Source organism: Diorhabda carinulata, chromosome 5 (assembly GCF_026250575.1).
Source record: "Diorhabda carinulata isolate Delta chromosome 5, icDioCari1.1, whole genome shotgun sequence".
NCBI classification, from domain to species: domain Eukaryota; kingdom Metazoa; phylum Arthropoda; class Insecta; order Coleoptera; family Chrysomelidae; genus Diorhabda; species Diorhabda carinulata.
The window spans coordinates 7,540,635-7,561,245 of NC_079464.1; the positions used below are offsets into that span (position 1 = coordinate 7,540,635).

The following is a 20,611-nucleotide window of genomic DNA, read 5'->3' on the forward strand; positions in this document are numbered from 1 at the left end:
TTTTTTTCCATAAAACCTTTTTAATATCATTTTCTGTATGTCAGTGAGAACTTTCCATTGTTAAAATAGATGAAAATTTTTCTTGATTTTCATTTTGAATTTGTGAAAAACCAATTTTATACAAGGGATAATGAAAGCGATTATTGAAATTCTTGAAATACAAAGTTTGCAAATAAATTGGTTTGAGAACGCCTGAAATCGCCAAATATTTCCAATAAAATCATGCTATTGCAAAAAAGTGCATAGTAAATGAAAAAATAAAACATATATGAGGATATGAGCTTTTCTTTATAGAGTGAAATATATTTTCAGTTTTTTGTATATAATAAAATAGATCTTTTGTAATAAGTATTCATTATAACTAGAAGGTATATGAAACTGTTCTACACATTTGCAGTGTTCATACGGGAATTCCCATGATAGTCGTGTTATAAAACTCTGTGTTCAACCTTCAACTATTTAATATTCATTCACTCGTTATTCATATATATATATATATATATATATATATATATATATATATATATATATATATATATATATATATATATATATATATATATATTTTATTTTTTTCATTAACATATCTACTAAATGATTTTAAAAATTTAACAATCAAATTAAAAATATTGCAGTTGGTGCCAACAGATTTACTGAAAAGCTTTGACATTTAAGTGACGATTTTAAGAAAAAAATACTCATTACCCAGATGGACAAAAACGTTCTAATAGAATTTCAATTTCTTTTGAATAAAGTTTAACTTGTAAACCTTAACCTTAAATATTTTTCATTATTCAGCCAGTTTCCAAAATATTGAGTGGTGTTTAAAATCTAAGTTCATACTTTTTTTTAAATTAAGTTGTTAAAGAAATTACCAATTTGTATTTATAATAACATTCAACACTAATTAAAAAATAGTTTTGAATTTCTCAGGTCTGCTGGAAACGTTTGCAGCATTAGCTCGAAGGCGTACATTAGCTTCAGTAACATCATCAAATACATCAAGTACCAACCCGAATAATCCTCAAAATGTCAACAATGCCCAAAACAACCAAAACAGCAGTTCACTGTTTCAACGTGCTCCGAATTCCGTATCTAGTTTAGTCCGTCTAGCGTTATCGAGCAATTTCCCTAGTGGTTTATTAAGCACAGCACAGAGTTATCCTAGCTTATCGTCCAGTTATAATCCAGGTAACCCAGCAGGAGGCATATCTACCACTGCTGGTGCTGTTCAAGGACTAAGTCAAGCCCTTACAATGAGCCTAACGTCTACAAGCAGCGATAGTGAACAAGTGTCTCTAGAAGACTTTTTAGAATCGTGTAGGGCACCGACATTGTTAGCGGAGTTGGACGATGATGAAGAAATGGGAGAAGATGATGACAACGATGATGACGAAAACGAAGACGATCATGATTATGAAGAAGTTATGGTATCAAGAAATTTGTTATCGTTCATGGAGGAGGAATCATTTGAAGCTAGACCAACTAAGAGACGATCTTGGGATGATGAATTTGTATTGAAGAGACAATTTTCAGCGTTAATACCAGCTTTCGATCCCAGACCTGGTAGGACCAACGTTAATCAAACAACTGGTAGGCATCTATAATTTATTTGAATAAAACCTAATTAAGAAGGGAATTCTAATTACATTTATAGAATATTTTATTAGTGATATGAATTTAATTTTACAGATCTGGAAGTTCCACCACCGGGTCAAAATGAAACTCCTGCTATATCTGAACATGAACTGCTTCCACAACCCAAATTGCAGTTGATATTGAAAGGTCCAAATATGCCTGGAATTGCTGACGTAGAAATCGAATTGACTGATCGTTCGTGGACAATATTTAGAGCTGTTCAAGAATTAATGCAAATGACTGAATTCAATTCAAAACTAGAAAAACTTAGAAGAATTTGGGAGCCGACATATCTGTAAGTTTTTCATAATTTCTTGTACATACTTAACTTTCCATTATTTAGCTAAATATTGTGAAAATGTAGGTTTTCATTTCATTTCATGTTCAAAGCAAGCTTTGCATGAATTTTATTTAAGATGAATATCAGTTCATAGACATTAACAATACTTTAGATGATTATAAAACTTCTGGCTCTAGTCTAATATTAAACTTGTGTATCAAGTTGTGATCAAGACTGTGAGAGCAAGTTTTTCAATTGTACAATGCAATTGTGACAATTGCAAATTGAGAATCCTCAATTGGAAACTCCTCCGGGAGTGGTACACTAATGTCTATTGTTTCAGTATTCCTGAAGATTATCCTTAAATAATAAAGAATTTCTTGAAAAACAGTGAAAATTCGCATGTGAAGGCCGAGATGTTGCAGCTCTCGGTCATAATCTCTGTAGTGATGGTCTAGACCTAATCTTTTGGTGATCTAGCAGCGAGTATAAGAAAATATCACCACAGAATGATTTAAACAAATTTGTTTATATGTAGTAGAGGTAAAGTTTCCTGAAATGAAATTTTACTACCTTAATAATTGAATGGGAAATTGAAAAATTTATTTCTCTTGTTTTAATGGTGATAATACAGAATTAGTGACTATTAATATAAAAGGTTAATTGCAATCTTAAAATCTGTAAGGCAAATTGGGTGGTTTCTACCTTTTCACAAATTGTTTCTATATCAATCATAATCATTTTTATTTTCAGTATCATATACAGAGAACTGAAAGATGACATTAGTTATGATACAGAAGAAGGTAGAGCCACACCGGTAGCAACACAATTTTCTCGAAGCGGAAGTAGTTCTGTAGCTGGTACAACTCTTTCTCCGAGCACTCCAATACCTGGAACTCCTTCTGTATCAAATTGTACAGTCGAAGATGTTCTGCAACTCCTAAGGCATCTTTTTGTAATCACAACATCCAAAGAAAATGATCTCAAAATATTTGAAAACTCTGATATACCCGCAGAGGAATATTCCAGTAAAAAGCTCACAAATAAATTGCTGCAACAAATACAAGATCCCTTGGTACTTTCCAGTTCAAGTTTACCAGCATGGTAAGTTATTAATTTTTTATAGTTTCTATTGGTCTGTGTCTGATCATGATTGAATGAAATAAATGTACCATGATGCAATTGATGAAAATTGTGCAAGTTATTGTAAGATGGATGATTTTTGGAAATATCTTTTCCTTCACTGAGGTGAGCACCACAATGAAGAGTTTTGATAGTTTGTACATAGTCTGAATTGTTTTTTTTTAAGGTGCGAAGAGCTCAACCATTCTTGTCCATTTTTGTTCCCGTTCGAAACAAGACAATTGTATTTCAATTGTACTGCCTTTGGTGCTTCACGAAGTATCGTTTGGTTACAAACACAACGAGACGTTACAATGGAACGACAAAGGACGCCGGGTCTTTCGCCTAGAAGAGACGATCCGCACGAATTTAGAGTTGGAAGATTGAAACACGAAAGAGTTAAAGTGCCTAGAGGAGAGCAACTGTTCGATTGGGCCATGCAAGTTATGAAGATTCACGCCAATAGAAAATCCATTTTAGAAGTAGAATTTGCTGAAGAAGAAGGAACAGGTAATTTTGCATTGTATGAAATATAAGAAATTGAATGTTTCAATGATGAAATTAGATGTCAAATTACAAAATAGACGGACCTAAGGATGATAGACCCTGTGTCTATCTATTAAAAGGGCAGTAAGTAAAAGGGAAGGTGGTTAGCCACACTTGTGAGATCTGTCCGAGTCAGTTTGACCCTGCTATTTGTTTATATTGCAGAGTGAACATGTCAACAAACAGCAGAATAGTAGTTTCGAGTTATCTATAATTCTTGTTGTACAGAATGAATAAACTTATAACTCGGAAGTATTAAGTTGTAACGTAGATCTATTTCGTTTCATGAGTTTGTCCAGAGAAATTTTAAAATACCACTTTAACTTTAGGTTTGGGCCCCACGCTCGAATTTTACGCATTAGTAGCAGCAGAAATACAAAGGCGCGATTTAGGTATGTGGATATGTGATGACGAAGCCATAAGCCTAAATGAGCCAGTAGATCTTGGAGAAGGTATGAAACCACCAGGATATTATGTACGAAGATCATCAGGCCTTTTCCCAGCTCCTTTACCGCAAAGTTCTGAAGCTTGTGATAAAGCCGTGAAACATTTCTATTTCCTTGGAGTATTTTTAGCAAAGGTTAGTAATTATTTTTGATTTTAGAACCAAATTAATATTTATTTTTATATTGAACATTCAAATAATTATATAATTGACGGTAGGTTTCTGTTTCGTATTTTTTTGCAACCTCAAATTATGACTTGAAATTGTAAAGTTCTTAGAGTCTGTCTAAAAAAGAAACAATTTTTCAGGTTCTTCAGGACAATCGTCTGGTTGACTTGCCTTTAAGCAACAGTTTCTTGAAATTGATGTGTCATGGAGAAATTCAAAATACAGTCAATGAAAGAATAGGTTTCGCTGGTATCAAAAAACCGGCTGAAGAAGATATAATGACATCTAGTTTTATATCTGAAGAAAGTGAAAAAGAATTAGAACTCGATCCGCCAAAGTTAATAACGGAAGAAAAGAGGCCTTGGTATTACAATATTTTAGGAGAAGAAGACTTGTACGATATAGATCCGATAAGAGCTAGTTTTCTGAAACAAATTCGCGAATTGATCAAACAAAAACAGAAAATCATTCAAAATCACGCTTTAACGCCGGAACAAAGAAGCCACCAGATACAAAATTTATCTTTAAATCATTCATCTGGAGCAGTACCTTTAGAAGATTTAGCTTTAACGTTTGCATATTTGCCCAGTTCTAGCATATATGGATTTTCGAGTGTAGATTTAGTTCCTAATGGTGCTGATATAGAAGTTAATCTCGATAATGTAGAAGAATACGCGGAATTGACTACAGCGTTCTGTTTAGATAAGGGTGTAGCTAGACAATTGGAAGCTTTCAATAAAGGATTTTCCTTAGTCTTTCCTATTGAAAAACTGGCAGCGTTTAGTCCCGATGAAATGCGCATTATGTTATGCGGTGATCAAAATCCGGAATGGACAATGGAAGATCTTCTTAATTATACTGAACCCAAGCTAGGATACACAAAGGATAGGTGAGTTTATTCTTTTATAAAATACAATTTATCTGACAATTCCAGTATATCATTACTTGCAATGTGTGCTGCATGTAAAGAAAAAGAAAGGAAGGGTCAGACTTGATATTTGATAGTTAGACCCTCAATGTGTTCATGAATTTCCGTTTATTGTTTTAATATTTGCTCCTGAAGATTCATTTACCAAAGCGTTTGTGATTACAAAATCCATTTTATTGCATCTATGGCACAAAGTTTCAAAATCAATACTTCAACTATTAAAATTATTTTCAATACCACCACTGGCTTTGAAGTCATTTCATATTTAAATGGTGAATGTCTCTATGGGGATGTCTATGTGAAGGCGAGGCTGGGTCGCTAATAGTGAATACATTTTTTTGGAGCGTGTTAATAATATTTCTTTTTCTTTTAGTCCTGGATTTTTGAGATTTGTCAATGTACTTGTAAATATGTCGCCGGAAGAAAGAAAAGCCTTTTTGCAGTTTACGACTGGATGTAGTTCGCTACCTCCCGGTGGTTTAGCAAATCTGTATCCAAGATTAACGATAGTTAGAAAAGTTGATGCTGGTGAAGGTTCTTATCCTTCAGTAAATACCTGCGTACATTACCTAAAATTGCCTGACTATCCCACAGAAGAAATATTAAGGCAAAGGCTATTAGCAGCTACTAAAGAAAAAGGTTTTCATTTAAATTGAATAGAATATTCCACATCTTAGCCACGTTGATTTGTCCAATTAGTCATCAGCTCTTCACATGTACGAGCTTAATTGCTTTACTATAAACTATTTATATATAAAAAAAAAACTTCATTTGTGATTATAGAGGGACAGTCAACGATTTAAATTAAAATTTGTATTATTTCTTTTAAGCTATTATTGTGTAATATTAGATCAAAATGAAACTTATCGAAAGTACTGAGAATTTTTGTATTTATAATCTTGAAATTATATGAAACTTTTCAAAAGTATTTAAAAAAAAACTATCAATATGAAAGGCGTCTCTTGTTAAAAATATCGAGTTCGCTTAATGATCTTAGAGTGATATAGATTTTAATTGTGACCAAATTTTTGATTGTTAGAATTTATGTCTATGGGGGGGAGGGAGTATTTTTTGTGATTTTTGTAAATTATATGTATATTTGTTATAATGGCTATCGATTAAGTATCATTTACCAGATTTTTCTCTTTATTATGAATAGAAAAATATTCTGTAATAAAAACACAGAATAAATAACTTGAAAATCATGATAATAACACAGCTAGCGCTATGGACTAATAAAATGATCTTATAATTGAGAATAAACTATCTTTTGCAGAACATAAGCTTTTTCTCACAAAATCGAACAATTAGAGCAAATTACCGGTCTTTTTATATGTTCCTGCTATTAAGTTTCCATTTTACTTTATCTAAAACATTTTTTCTCAGCCTTTGAACCCATTTATTATGCTTTTGCAAGGAAAAAGAGGATTCGCTTATTATATTGTCAGTGTAAATATTTGTTTGTGAATTGTTCTGTCAATCTAAACATTTGTTTGAGGATTGTTTTGTGTTTATAAACGTTTGCAGATTATTTTATGAGTGTGAATATTTTGTTATATGATCAAACTCATAATGAAATTTTGACTTCTAATAAAACAATCTACTATTGAGCCTCAGGAACGATATAATTTTCTCCGTTCAATAATCATTAACAGACATAAATCACCCCTTGATTACACAAAATAAAATTTCAGAGTCGAGTGCATGGCTTCCAACTGCCATAAAACAATTTCCATTAGGATTTCATTCATAGTTGAGTCACGTTCTTTGATGACATACACAAAATTGAGCCAGCAGAAAAGAGGACGAAATGTGGGATCCCCTAAGCCAACTCAACGATTCGCGCCATAATACTTAAGTGAAAAACGGATGCTATTGTTATATACTGACGATACGGACTAGATGTGGGAATTATTGTATGATATAGCAGAGGCTGACAAGAATATTTTTCATTAAAAAAAATTGGGGCTAGGTATAAAATTACCTTTCTTAGATGTAACTTATATTCTCGTTGAAATAAGCTATTTAATACTTTTTCTACATACAGATACTTTCAGTTTTTAGTACAGGTATTAAGACAAAATGTAGAATTTCTTCATAATTAGCTATTTTTTTGTTACAAAATTCGAACAAATTTATTATAATATTCCACTTTCTAGAACTTCAGAACCAAATTTAAAATCATATTCCCTTTACAAATGGGCAAAGACACATTTAGGAGTACCAGCAGAAACAAAAGGCAGAGAAAGGAGAAGCCTTTGCCCCTTGGCCACAATATTTCAAACATCCTATTTCAGATATTTTGTGAGGAAAAAAATGTATATGCATATCATTGTGCTTGTTTATTTTTTCTCTAGTTTTTGACCCAAATCAATATTTTCGTCCAATCAATAGATACTTTCTAAATATATCGATAACACCATTTTTTCTTTGCCTCTTCTGTTTTCATTGTTTATTTTTTTTTGTCTCACATAACCTGTCCCTTCTTGTACTTTCTTCTCTGTTTTAATATTCTTTTACTGATTGTTTTAGCAGGGAAACAATGTATTTGCAGTTGTTTTGTTTGCTTATTACTTTATCATTGTTAGATTTTTGCAGATTTGTTCACATGATGATTTGGGGATTGTTTTATCGGAGTAAATATTTGTTATTTGATTAATTGAACAATAACTTACAGAAACCATTTCTGATTGAAATCAATTAAAATTTCATCAAATGAAATAAGGACATCGCATCTCCGCTCAAATAGTGTCAAAAGTCAAAAAAAATTTGAAAATCTCTTCCACTGAATTGGTGCTAGAAAACTTGAAAATTTTATTTCAAATAATGTCATATAGTTACTATTGTGGTAACCTTGTCAGTTTTTAATTTATAATCCGAAAAGTGAGAATCGAAGTTAGATTCAATTTCAAACGCTTATTACTAGATAGATTGTGTTTTTGACACTATTTGAACTGGTGCGATATGCCTGTTTTACTTTGCCTATTTTGTTGTCATTTATAATACGTGCTCTTGATATCTTTTCAACGCTTTTTGTGGTCCTTTAATAAATATATCTTTTTATGTTTCACGTATCCAAATGAAGTTCTTGACGTGATAAGAATTACAGGATCAAGAAATTTCGAATTTTCCAAATCATTTTGGTTTTTTTTTCTTTATTTGAAAAATGCTTTTTGTAATAAAGAGAAAATCAAGGTTATTAATTTTATCATCACCTGATACACCAGGTAAATTGAAAGAAATGCAAATAAATGTTCGTTATTAATAACGAACAAGAATAAAAGGAATATATTTATAACTACCTGAAAGGTCATGTTTATAAAGAACCCAGTATTTTTCTTTCAACAGATAAGTATCAATTTTATATGAAAAATGAAGCGCCGGAGAATTTTTGATTTTTTTGTTCTTTTTGGGTTTAAATGGCTTAAAAGGAGAATCGACTGCTATTCATAGTAGTCTTAAGTTTGTTAGGTATTTGTTTAATTGTAGTTTATAGTCATACTGGGCAAGACAAGACGGACGTTATAAATGCACATTATTTTTTTTGTGGGAACTTTTGGTTTACATTTTTACTTCTTGCTTGGAACTATTTTCTGCTAGACACTACTTTAAATATTTGTAGAGAGACATGTCTGTATATGTATTAGATGTTAAAAACATAATATCAATAAAAACTCTCTTTAAATGTTTAGTTTTTCTTTTCATTATTCAAATACGAATCTTCTAGATCTCCCTGGAATAACGGTGAAACCAACAGAATAACCTTTTTTTGTGTTTTTTTATTTGTTATAGTCACAATTACGTAAGTCGTAATTATTTTTATTAAAATTTAGTATTAAATCAGTCGGATCAAGTAGCTTGTTGAGCAGCCCCACCTCACTGCTGCTCAACAAATGGGAGCAAAAGATCTTACACCGAATATATATTACAGTGTGCGAGCATTGCTTGTGGCCCAACTCTATCGGCTCTATGAACACCCCAGCCTGGTGACAGAAGTCAAGAAGGACAGACTCGAATGGCTAGGCCACTTGGAGTGTATGCGAGAGGTGCGCAAATGGTACAGAGAAGCCCGAGGGCCGGCGACTGCGCAAACAAGGGCTGCATGATAACGAAGAGGATCTTCAGGAAAAAGGTGTGAGGAGGTGGACACGCCAAGCGTTGGACCGTGATGACTGGGGAATGTGATCCTAGTGCCATTGGTAGTAGTAGTATTTTAAACTGTATATCCATCAAAATTGACCTAAAATCAAGACAAATCAGCCCAAAATATAATCTACACTTTAATATAGACTCTTAAGAATTTCAACTATAATTTTCACACCAAGAAAAGTATGTCCTTTTATTTACATTAATACAGTATTTGTATCCTTATTCCCAATAATTTCACATTTCAGTTGATCTCACCATAGGTTGGGTCCAGTTCAAGATTTATATTTATTTTTTATTAATATAGTATAGAAATATATTGATTGGTAGACAAATGGTTAAAATTAATTTATAACTGATTTAATAAATAAAAAATAGAAACATAAATAATTATTTAAAAAAAATATTAAATATATAAGTTGAGCTATAAAACAAATTCATCACTGAGATAACGGATTACAAACTCAAAATATTTCTATCATCTTCTTTAATAGTGGAAGTTAACGAAGGATGTGTTACTGGAATCTGCACTGGGATTTGAATGTGAGAATTTTGGGCCTAAAAAATGAATTGACTTATCAAATACTCAAATATTTCTGTAAATAATATTGATAATCAAGAACAATTACGGGGCAAATTAAAACATTAAAAATATTTGTAAAATACTCACTCCACTAACACTAATAGTAACATGTGTTGTTCTGGTACTCGAAAGGTCTCGATGTTCCTTGGAAATTACATTTTCCACTTGTTCATTATATTTGATTTCGTGAAATCTCCCGTTCGCCCCTAATTGATCTCTTTTGTTATACAACCTAAAATTAAACACGTTAGATTGTTAGATTTTAAATTAAAATGTTTGTGTTAGTGAGTATTCAGTATGAAACATTTGCATCTATTTGACATTCTAGTCGGGACCACTATCAAGAAATATTATTATTGATGAATTGCTAATTTTTTTTATAGTTTTCTGGTTTATATTCCAAGTAGAAGGACGAGTTAGTGTAATGGTGAATATTAAAAAATGGTAAACATTTTGTTTAGTCCCACTTTTTATACTTTTAGAATTAATAAATATATAGATGGAGTTCTAATATAGATGGTTGAAATTTTATTTTTGTCTACACTGAATCGTGGAAGCTGAAAATCTAGACACTAAACATAAATTAAACTATAGGACATACTGCAATAATTCATTAATCAAAAAGAGGGAAGGAATAGGATAAAAAATACTAAGGGCGACTAAATTTTGAAAAGTTAAATAGGAAATGGTACCAAATAGTAACACAAATCAAGAATACGATTAGAAAAATATTTAAAAGTAAATGTGATACATAAATTGATGTCTTGTATATATTAAAATCTGTAAGTTAAATACAAACCCTTTACCACAATCCATACAAATTTCGTTCTTTCTACTAATATCAGTCAAAATACGTTGGTGGTATACGTCATTTTTAAACCTCTTCATACATATTGAACAAACAGAAGAATTTTCTAGATTGCTGTTTACCATAAAATGACGTTCAATTTTATGCTCCATTAAATGTTGTTCCAAATCTATTGGAGTAGACTGGGTTTCAGTTACTGAAACTAAAATGTAAATTTCAGAATATTCTTGTAATTAAATTTATGTTCATATCTGTTCTTATCAATTTTATGTTACAAAATGCAATCATGAGCTTATATAAACGAAATGTCGACAATTTTATAAGTGAGACCCTAATTTCAAAACCTTTTCTAATCACAGAACACGGTGGTGGTTTGAATTCATTGCTTTTCACACTTCCAAGAATTTTTTAAATCTTTATAATTGAATTAATGTTTTTTTGATATTTCATGGTTCGTTAACACAGTTTTATTTTTTTATCGTATCGTATCGTACCTAGGTCTGCCCTATGTAGACAGCGTCACAATTAGTACAAGGCACTTGATATATAATATTATATTATATATATATATATATATATATATATATATATATATATATATAAGTAGTTGTTTAATACCTGTTTTGGAAACAAAGTTTTTCATATTAACCAATGTTGATCTAGCTATAGAAACTTGTTTTTCTATTATCTCTAATTCTTGCATAGACGAAATTGAATTGATGGTGTCTATAATGGATTTGATAAGCATTTCTTTCCGATCATCCAAGTCAGGAATTTTACTTGGATTTAGTTCACCTAAAAATGTTTCTCCAGTATTTTCATTATTGTCGCCGTTATCTATATTACCATCTTCTTGTCCGTCATCATTTTCATCTATTTCTAAAAAAAAGTTGATGAAAAAAACATTAGATTTGAAAACTGAGTTATATCAATTTTTTTAAATAATTACAATCGGGGATATTTTATGAGACCATTTATCATTGCTATACCTTCAATATTCTCTTTTTTGTAAATTTTATTGTAATTTCATCTTGATTTGTTGATGCTTGAATGTGCTACAGCTTTCACTTTTATTCACCTTTTTGTTTGCTCATCTGCTTTAGTAGAGAATTTAATTTCTGAAATTGGAGCTTTTTTATGTAATCAGAAATGGTTTTATAATTTCTTTCCCCCATCATATATACATTATTTTGTAAATTGAAAAAATATTAGGAAGTGGTGTAAATTTAAAAAAAGTATTAGACCAAACTATTCAAGAGTAGACAAATTTGGAGCATCTTTGTTACTTCGTTTGACTATACTTTTTCAATTTCATGTCTCTAAATGGAATAAGAATACCATCATCTACTGAATTATGCATAAGTTTTTCCGCAGATTTGACAATGCCCTGACATCCATATTAATAATAATAGTAAAATAATTATAGATAATGAATAATTTGGGGTACATGCTTACCTACAATATGTTGTTCTTCCACAAAATGATTATTATTTATATATTTTGCAACAAGATGAATATGTTTACACATGTTATATTTGATCGCACTATCCAAACACGTACACACAAACTGATGAATGCATATACCACATTCTGTACAAACAAGCTGACAATTAATGCAATTTGTTTCTTGTTGTTGTACTAAATACATTTCGCAACCTTTATCTGATAATACCTCCCAACCATGGTCGTAAGCTTTCAGAGTACTTCCATCCATTTCTTCCATATGTTTGTGTTTTAATTCGATATTTGACAACTTTATGCAAACTTTTCCTTTTTGGTTTATTTTTTGTTCATCCATAAGCTTATCCCTTGGAAAGAAAAAAACAGTTGTTTTTTAAAATTACACATTAGTTACAAATATTGTAAGAATAAATATTGTAAGAACAAATAAATTATTTACTTACTTTAAAAATTTCAACATTGCGGTTATCCCTTTATCTAGACGTTTTTCTTTGAGGAAAATAAAATTTATAGATTTGTGCATTCGTTCCAAATGCATATTAGTGTTGATTCCTGCATGAAGACGATGACAATAAGCCCAACATTCATTGTTATTAACAAAATTGTTACGAAAATATGTAATGAACTCCAATGAATCTGGATCATCGATGTGGCAGAACTGAATTAACATTTTTTGAAATGTATTAACATCTCGCTCAGTCAATAGAGTCCGTAGATGCTTATAAATGAGCGCCTGAAAAATATAAAAAAATAATTTATAGATTGAGATTTTCGCAACAATTGATTATTAGATTTTTTCTAAAATATAAAAAGAGAGGAGTATGAAATTTTATATTGATAAGAAACTTTTTTTCTATTAAAACTTATTTTTTATTACAAAATTTCACATTTCCATATAATTTAATTTTTGAAAAACATCTAATAATCAATTGATTGTATTGAAAAGGCGTATGAAATACTTCTAGTATATATTGATTTGAAACCAGCCTTCGACTTATTAAAGGAACTGAAAATACCTATCCTATAGGATGATTATAGACTACAAGAGGCACAAATAAATTAGTTAGGGTAAAAGTACCAAAGTAAATATCAAAGTTTATAATGAATAAAGCAAGGACACTTTTATATTTATCATGGACGACACCTGAAAAGCATAGTTCAAAAAACATAGTGCAAAAAGATAAAAAACGAAGACAAAGAAATTAGTAAAAGTCAAAAATAAACCAAACACAAGAAATACAAACATAAGAATGAAGTTAGATAGGAGAACAACAAAAAATTAGACCCATAATGACATTATAAAATGAAATAAGAGACCAAGGAGGAAAATGGAAAAGGGTGTTTTAACAATAATCAACATATTGTTTTATTGACAGTACCTCCAGTTATACCTGAAAATGATATTAAAATTGTTATTCCAAATGAATCACCACGTACATTAACATTTTTGTATTTTACATTTAATTTGAAGATAGAACTAAATGGAGTTTAAATTTATTCTAAAAATCTGAACCACTTTTGTTTAATTTAAAAAAAAAATGAGTTACCCAATACTTCTTATAACTACAATTGGTGACTTGAAAAAAAAATTGGAGTGGAATTGAGCAGAAAATCTAAAATGTAAAAATTGTTGCATGTGTTCCATTCAAAATGAAATTTAATATCAGCTTGCTGCATGGTAAACAAAACATTATTAATTTATTTACCTGAGTTTGCTTATTATTAATTTTTGATAAGTTGTCCCTCCACCAATAATCAATATGCCATGTACAGAGCAGCCTGAAACATTATTTTTATTAGGAATAAGGTTGAAGTTTTAGAATTCCAGAAAATGGATAAGTTGCCTACAGGTCTACTGAGTCAAGAAATATCAAGCTTAAATAACTAACTAATAAAAAGTGCAGTATTGGAAATATGTAGAAGCGTATGGACTTTGAATTTGTTGAGAAAATTAGCAAAAAGGTCCCTAACACGTACTGATGTACTGAAAATGGTCAGAAGTCAGGTGGACAATATGATTGAATGATACGGAAAAATAAGATAAGCAAATTTCAGATGAATATGTGAGCTAAAACATAATAAACAAGTAGATATACAACAAAAACACTACAGAAACAGTGATTTTTAAAAAAAAACAAGGTTCATTCTAATAACACAGACATTAAAGTGTAAGAAAATTTTGTGTTTATGACCTGTCAGTTGAACAAATGGAAATACAATTTCCTTATAACTTTATGAGAACATGGACAGTTCAACAGAAATCAACAAATGCATAAAAATTTCAGTAATAAAAATGAAAAGTTGGTATCTGAATATTGTATTAAGTATGGGATTAGTGAAATTGCTGTAGTACTCCAGTATCTAATTATTGAATAGGGATAAGGATAATGGAGAAAAATATATACTTGAAGATTAAAGTAGTTTGAATTGAAAATATATTACTGAGAAGAGGACAGATATAAATCCATTCAAATCAATAATCAAAAACAGAATACAGAATCGATAGTTTTCAAAATTAGAATTGCCTTGATTGCTCCTAAAGCACTAGTACTTCACAGAACAATTAAAAAATATTCTATTCAATGTAGAAACATTTTTCAAAAAAAAAAGTATATATGAAATAACCTTACCTTTTTTCAGGAATTCCCATAACATTGCACCAAGCAATATAATAAGTATCAGATAAGTCTGACATAAAAATCTTTGGTTTAATGATGCCTACTTTTGATTTGATCTTTGAAAAAAATAAACTCAACACTTGAAGATCTAATCTATTTGATATGAGAAATGCACACGGAAATCCCTCTCTCAACTCATCTAATATCATTAGAGTATTTAGTTCTAAATCAAATTTTTTTACACCATGTGTGCCATTCAAGCAAATACAGTCATGTCCATATTTTATTAACAGATCTAGCTGAGCTGGTGTCATAATTATTAACAAAAAATCATCTAATTTCAACTCTGCAACATCTTCGGCATAAACACCATTAGGTTTATAGTATAAAATGCAGTCATTTGAAATTTGCAGTTGTTTTATAAATGCATCGATATTTACAGTGATATTTTTGTGACTTACAGTTTTAGAAGATAAATTAAATGATGCTTGTATATTATATAAATCTTTACGAGTTAAAAGATGAATTCTTTGTTGTGATGAATCAGAACTAGAATCTTTAATGTTGTCCAAAATTTGATCAAATGGAATTTTCATTGAAAGCTTCCTAGCTATGTTCTCCCGTTCTAAAGGTGTGAGAGATAAATGTTTAAGATTATTATCATGTCCTATATGAGTTCCTATAAAAGTGACAATACAACTACCATTATTTTGTAGTTGAAGAGTAATGTTAGCAGGACAAAATCCATTGATTTTTACACTTCCTTGCTTTTTCAAGTGCCGAAGACCTTTTTTCTTATGAGGAATGTAATATCCAGATCTATGACAGGTATACTTAGTAATTACATGTTTTCTAAATACTTGTGATCCATTTTCACTTATATATTTTGATGCTGTTCTCACTTCAATATCGTTTTTCCAAATTAAAAAGTCATCTTTTGTGGTAAACGACAATTTTTCTTGAACCAAGGAAATATTATGATTTGTTTCAAAATGTTTAACCATTTCCTCTCGGTATTTTGATTTAAAATCACATAAGGGACAACCTTTTTGAGGTTTGACGGGGGGTTCGGTACGTGAATCGGAATGGTCTTTATGTACTTTTCTCCTATGATCATTATAATGCTTCTTGTAATTAAAGTTTTTCCCACATTCACAATTAAAATTATAATTTGATGGATTTTTATAAATCTTTCTAGACGTGTCTCTTTTCCTAGGTTTTTCTGTTTCATCGGAAGATTCCATGATTGTAATTGATACTTAAACTTCAATTTTCCATTTTAATCTAAAATTCGAAATTTACTTGATATATGAATAAAAGTCATCTAATTTATAACATTGTTTATATTTTTATAAAGTCACTTATGTCAAACGTAAGACGGATAATAACCAATTCTTCTTTTTGTACCGGGCTGACATATGGAACATAATTTGACTGATGGTACGTTCCTGTGTACTTATAATATGTTATGTTGGTTGCTGAACTTCTCCCAATTAACAATATTGTCCTCTTGTACCGTTGACAAAATACGTACGAAATTGGTTATATTATAAATTTTTCACTAGGTTCAAACAATTGCCTGTTAGTAAGGGTACTACTACTTCTTGAAAATTAATTTTCAATTGAAGAAAAACTTTTTATAGCAAAAGTAGTGAAAGAAGGTTACCCTATAGAGCATTAAGCTACGAAATTTCTTTTGGTAGTTTTTGTTTGATTTTCGCTATTATTAAGAAATGATCGCTGCCTGCATCTGCTCCTCGAAGTTTGTGCTAGTAACAGGTCCCATATCTGCTGCTAATCAATCTTATCCCATTATCATTCGTTTCTTTATGTTTACTGTACTTTTCAATTATTGGGATGTATATGTCCTTTTTACACTTGACACAAATTATAAAAGATAAATTATTTGTCACTGGTACTAAAGTAAACCAATCGGACGTCAAGCACTTAATCCAACGCAATAGCGAATCGCCTTAAAATTTTTAAGCTGAGAAATTTTCACTAAGTTATCGTATGCTCACTTAAGAGTTGTATCTAATTGAGCTGAAAATTGTATTAATTTATTTGATTTCCTTAAATTTGCAATAATAAGTCGATGGTTGGAACAGATCAATAAAAATGTGTTTTTTTTTTAAATTTTATTCATTTATAAAATTCATGAATGTCAATAGTATAAAAAGATATCACCTACTTAAATATTTAGTTTCAATAAAACGTTTAACATTTATAAATATATACATCATAGTTTGAGTTTAGACAATATCAATTTTACATTTTTATATTGATCACTTTAATCTCTATAGAACTCGGTCACAATAAAATATTTTCAAATATTTGACAAAAAATTATTTTCACTATTTATTCAACTTTCTCTAAGAACTAAACAAATTTAAATCAATAAAGCTTAATACACATGGAGCGACTGAAAAGAAATTAAGTAACTTAGTCGCCAACTGATTAGTAACATATCTCTGTACACACAGCAGACTCAAAAGTAAAGAATAGTTCATTCAAAATTTCTTTTGCAAATGTAAAAACAATCCTATTTGTCTATCTTTGGAATATTGCTCGCACATTTGGAGCTCGGCTGCCAAGCGTAACCTGAAGATGCTCGAGCCAATAAAGAATAGAGCAGTTCGACTTATAAACGATCCAGAGTTGACCAGAAACAAGGACAGTCTAGAGCATAGAAAAAAGGTCACCGACCTGATTCTGTTTTAACGATACTACCACGGCAAATGCTCTTCCTAGTTGTGTAATATAATCCCACCTAGAGCAGTTTCTGTAAGACCCACTCGACAGGCATACGTGGCACTTTAACACCGAGTTTACTTTCAATTTATCGTGATTCATTTCTTTGGACAATTGCACGCCTTTCCGGAATACTATAACATACAGAAGTTCAAGATCAATATCCACAAGCGAGTGTAAAAAGATTTACCCTCTTGTGCTTGCTTTTTATATAAAAGAAATAACAAATATAGCTCCCAAGAACCATAAACTATAGTAAATAAATAAAATGGAGGTAGTAATTTCACTAGAACGCGTTAATAACTTGTGAACAAATTGAAAACAAAATAACCTTCGTCCATTGGAACCTTTGAGAGGCGTATGATTCAAGATGCTAGCGTATAAATAGATTGAGTTTCTTTAAATCGGTTGCCAACTAGTTTCCCATTTAAATAGGGTTGTTACTGGTAAATAATTTGTCTCAGAAATGAGTTTCTTTTGAGTTGATCCATGTGTATTAGGCCTTAGGCTATCCAAACTACTTCATTCGATGTGGACAAATAGGTTCAAGGGTCATTTAGAGTTAATTTGATTTTATTTTGTTATAATTTTCGAGTCTCGAAGACATTCATGCAGAAAACATGGGATAAATGTAAACAGTATGTTTTAAAAAAATGCCCAGTTGCTATCACTGTTGGAACGATTTTCACAACGAGACACGCGTTAGCAATATTTTTATTAATTGAAAATAAAACAATATACTAAAGGTAGGTCACAAAACTACCTTTAATACACCACACTCTCTTAGGGGGTAATATTCCTATTGGTCCACAGATGTTTTCGGAAAAAATTGAGCCTGATATAACTGAGTTAAGTACAGTAGTCTCTCTTTAAAACGATAATTCTTCTTTAATGATAGATTTGTATAAGTTTGTTTGGTTTGCCTTGAGGCCAAAGTATTTATTATCTCTAAATAACGATATCGCTTACTATCTACAACGAAATTTTCGGTTCAAGATTTGGTACTTTTGTTATAAATATAATAAGTTCAGTTCACCGTATGCTGTCTGACTGTTCACATCAATCAAACTAGAGAAGAAGGTTTTTTATGGAATTAGTACAAACGAATGGAAATTTTAAGGCCACTATATTAGACACAGTACAAATGATCAGCACAACATGGAAAGAAGTAACAGAAGACGATAAGGCATTCGTTTAAGCATGTAGGATGACTGGAGGGCCAAGCAGCAAGAGAAAATAACGATGGTGACTTGCCTTTAGTGGTTTGGGCTTGACATTCAGAGTTTTCCAGTGTTTATGAACATTATTATGAAACAGTTTATAAAGTAGTTGTTAGCTGAAGTTTCAGATGAAGACATCCTCAATGCTGTCTGTGTAAATAAAGATGAACATAGTGACCAGAGAAATTTGATCCAGAGACAGAACAGTGCGAACTACTCAACAGGTCTTGGAGGCAGCTAAAATCTTCCACAAATTCTTCACCCACCATGAAGTGGCTAGAGAAAATGTTTCCCGGTTCCAAGATTAAGGAAAGATGAAGAAACGACAATCTACGTTGACAGATTCTTTCATTAACTAATTGATATATAATATAATTAATTAATAATTTCTGTACTTCTCTTTTAAAAACATCTGCATGAGCTGTACAGCATCTTAAAAATCGGTTTTGTGCATACTCTTTGTTTATAAGGATGCGATCTTCAGGTCCCTTCAGTATTGTTATGAAGAGAAACTACTGTATAGTTAAATGAGAGGTGTTTTGTCAAAAGATTATTGACAATAATGACATAAGTATTGAAAATATATCATAAATATGACCGAGAAATGAATTTACAATAAAAACGATTTTTTTATAATATAAAATAGTAAGTAAGTGAAAAACAATATTCATATCTAAAAATATAGTGATTTTTCTTATTTATACTAGATAATGTTGTATCTAGAGAGTAGAACCTAAATAAATATTCAGTAAAACTTATTCAACAATTCGTTTAAACTACTTTTACTATAAAGTACATTTAGAAGATGACAGATTTAGTAAACTTGAAAAATCCTTTACACAGAAAGAATTTTTTCAGAGATTATTGCACAATTCTATGGAAAATAAAATTATTGAGTGTCCTAGATTAATAAAAAAAATGTTACTACTCCAAATTTTCTTATATAAATCCTAATTGCTTAATTGGAAGCTTAGAACTATCAAAAATATAAGTATCGAGACGACCTGTCTAATACTGTTGATTTTGAACGTAATTGTAAACAAGTTCTCAAGTTTAAAATATCTTGTCATTTTTTAGGGCAATTAATAAATAAAATTAACAATATATACAAATTTAAGACTGAGTTCTACAAAAAATTAACGAAATTTGTAAAGAAATCGAATACTTTATCATTAAATCTTTCAAAATGTTATAGACCAGTCATCGGGTAAGAGATACATCTCAATAAAATTCGTTTCTTATATATTTTTTCAGATAACAAAATTTTTTAACATAAGCCATAGGTATTTTTGAATGATTTTCAATATGAATATATACACTGTATCAAAATATCAAAAAAGTTTGGACAAAGTTTATCTACTAAGACTTATAACTAAAACCTTCCGATTACCTAATTCAATTAGGTAATATGGATATACCATCTGACGAAGCTGGCAAAATGACATTATTTACAACTCCTTCATTTTCTTCTTCGCCCGAACCAGAAACTTGAAGATGTTGCGGTACTTGGATTTGTACTGGTATTTGAATTTGGGAATTTGGAACCTAGAAATAATAAATTAAATATAAAATCCTGAAAATGTTGGTGATATTCATTTTCATACTACACTAACAATCAATTACACTGCAAAGTCCTCACAGTTTTTAAAGCTCACTGGCAATGTAATAGTTTCAGTTAGTGTAGTGATAGTATATTCAGTAGAAATAATTGAAATTAGTATAATTATATAAATTTCAGAACAAAAAATTTAGAAAACTACTTTAATGGAATTATTTTTCTTTAGAGTTTTTTTTTCAAACGTTACAACCTCTACCTTCAATCTGATGTTTCCTATACATCAAACAACTTTTACAAAAAAAATATCAAAATTAGTGGTGTGGGAAACTTCCCAAAAAG

The 20,611-nt window shown here is 30.4% G+C and overlaps 3 protein-coding genes across 8 annotated transcripts in view; 1 reads left to right on the plus strand and 2 right to left on the minus strand.

Moving 5' to 3' along the window:
- The window catches only part of LOC130894475 (E3 ubiquitin-protein ligase HECTD1), a 35,982-nt gene extending 27,170 nt beyond the window's left edge, over positions 1-8,812 (plus strand). For 2 of the 4 annotated variants that reach the window (XM_057801340.1, XM_057801342.1), the window contains 7 exons: positions 919-1,593; positions 1,693-1,933; positions 2,672-3,022; positions 3,228-3,550; positions 3,916-4,166; positions 4,340-5,088; positions 5,501-8,812. In XM_057801340.1, coding sequence (XP_057657323.1) covers positions 919-1,593; positions 1,693-1,933; positions 2,672-3,022; positions 3,228-3,550; positions 3,916-4,166; positions 4,340-5,088; positions 5,501-5,783 — 2,873 coding nt within the window. In that variant the 3' untranslated portion in view covers positions 5,784-8,812. The remainder of the gene's footprint in view (positions 1-918; positions 1,594-1,692; positions 1,934-2,671; positions 3,023-3,227; positions 3,551-3,915; positions 4,167-4,339; positions 5,089-5,500) is intronic. The other 2 variants (XM_057801341.1, XM_057801343.1) reach the window with 1 other exon arrangement.
- A 732-nt stretch (positions 8,813-9,544) lies between these two features.
- On the minus strand, positions 9,545-16,121 carry LOC130894479 (uncharacterized). 2 transcript variants are annotated; one of them, XM_057801349.1, is made up of 8 exons: positions 14,756-16,121; positions 13,832-13,904; positions 12,569-12,858; positions 12,120-12,472; positions 11,283-11,537; positions 10,656-10,866; positions 9,944-10,088; positions 9,545-9,831 (listed from the first exon to the last, which is right to left on the minus strand). In XM_057801349.1, the coding sequence occupies exons 1-8, from the start codon at positions 15,985-15,987 to the stop codon at positions 9,730-9,732; spliced, it is 2,661 nt and encodes an 886-aa protein (XP_057657332.1). In that variant the 5' UTR covers positions 15,988-16,121; the 3' UTR covers positions 9,545-9,729. The 2 variants fall into 2 exon arrangements, with proteins under 2 accessions (XP_057657332.1, XP_057657331.1); XM_057801348.1 differs by having other exon boundaries at positions 11,283-11,543.
- A 1,460-nt stretch (positions 16,122-17,581) lies between these two features.
- LOC130894482 (transcription factor Sp3-like) overlaps positions 17,582-20,611 on the minus strand; it is a 36,363-nt gene continuing 33,333 nt past the window's right edge. For both annotated transcript variants that reach the window (XM_057801355.1, XM_057801354.1), the window contains exon 7: positions 17,582-20,259. In XM_057801355.1, the coding sequence (XP_057657338.1) occupies positions 20,110-20,259 (150 nt within the window). In that variant the 3' untranslated portion in view covers positions 17,582-20,109. The remainder of the gene's footprint in view (positions 20,260-20,611) is intronic.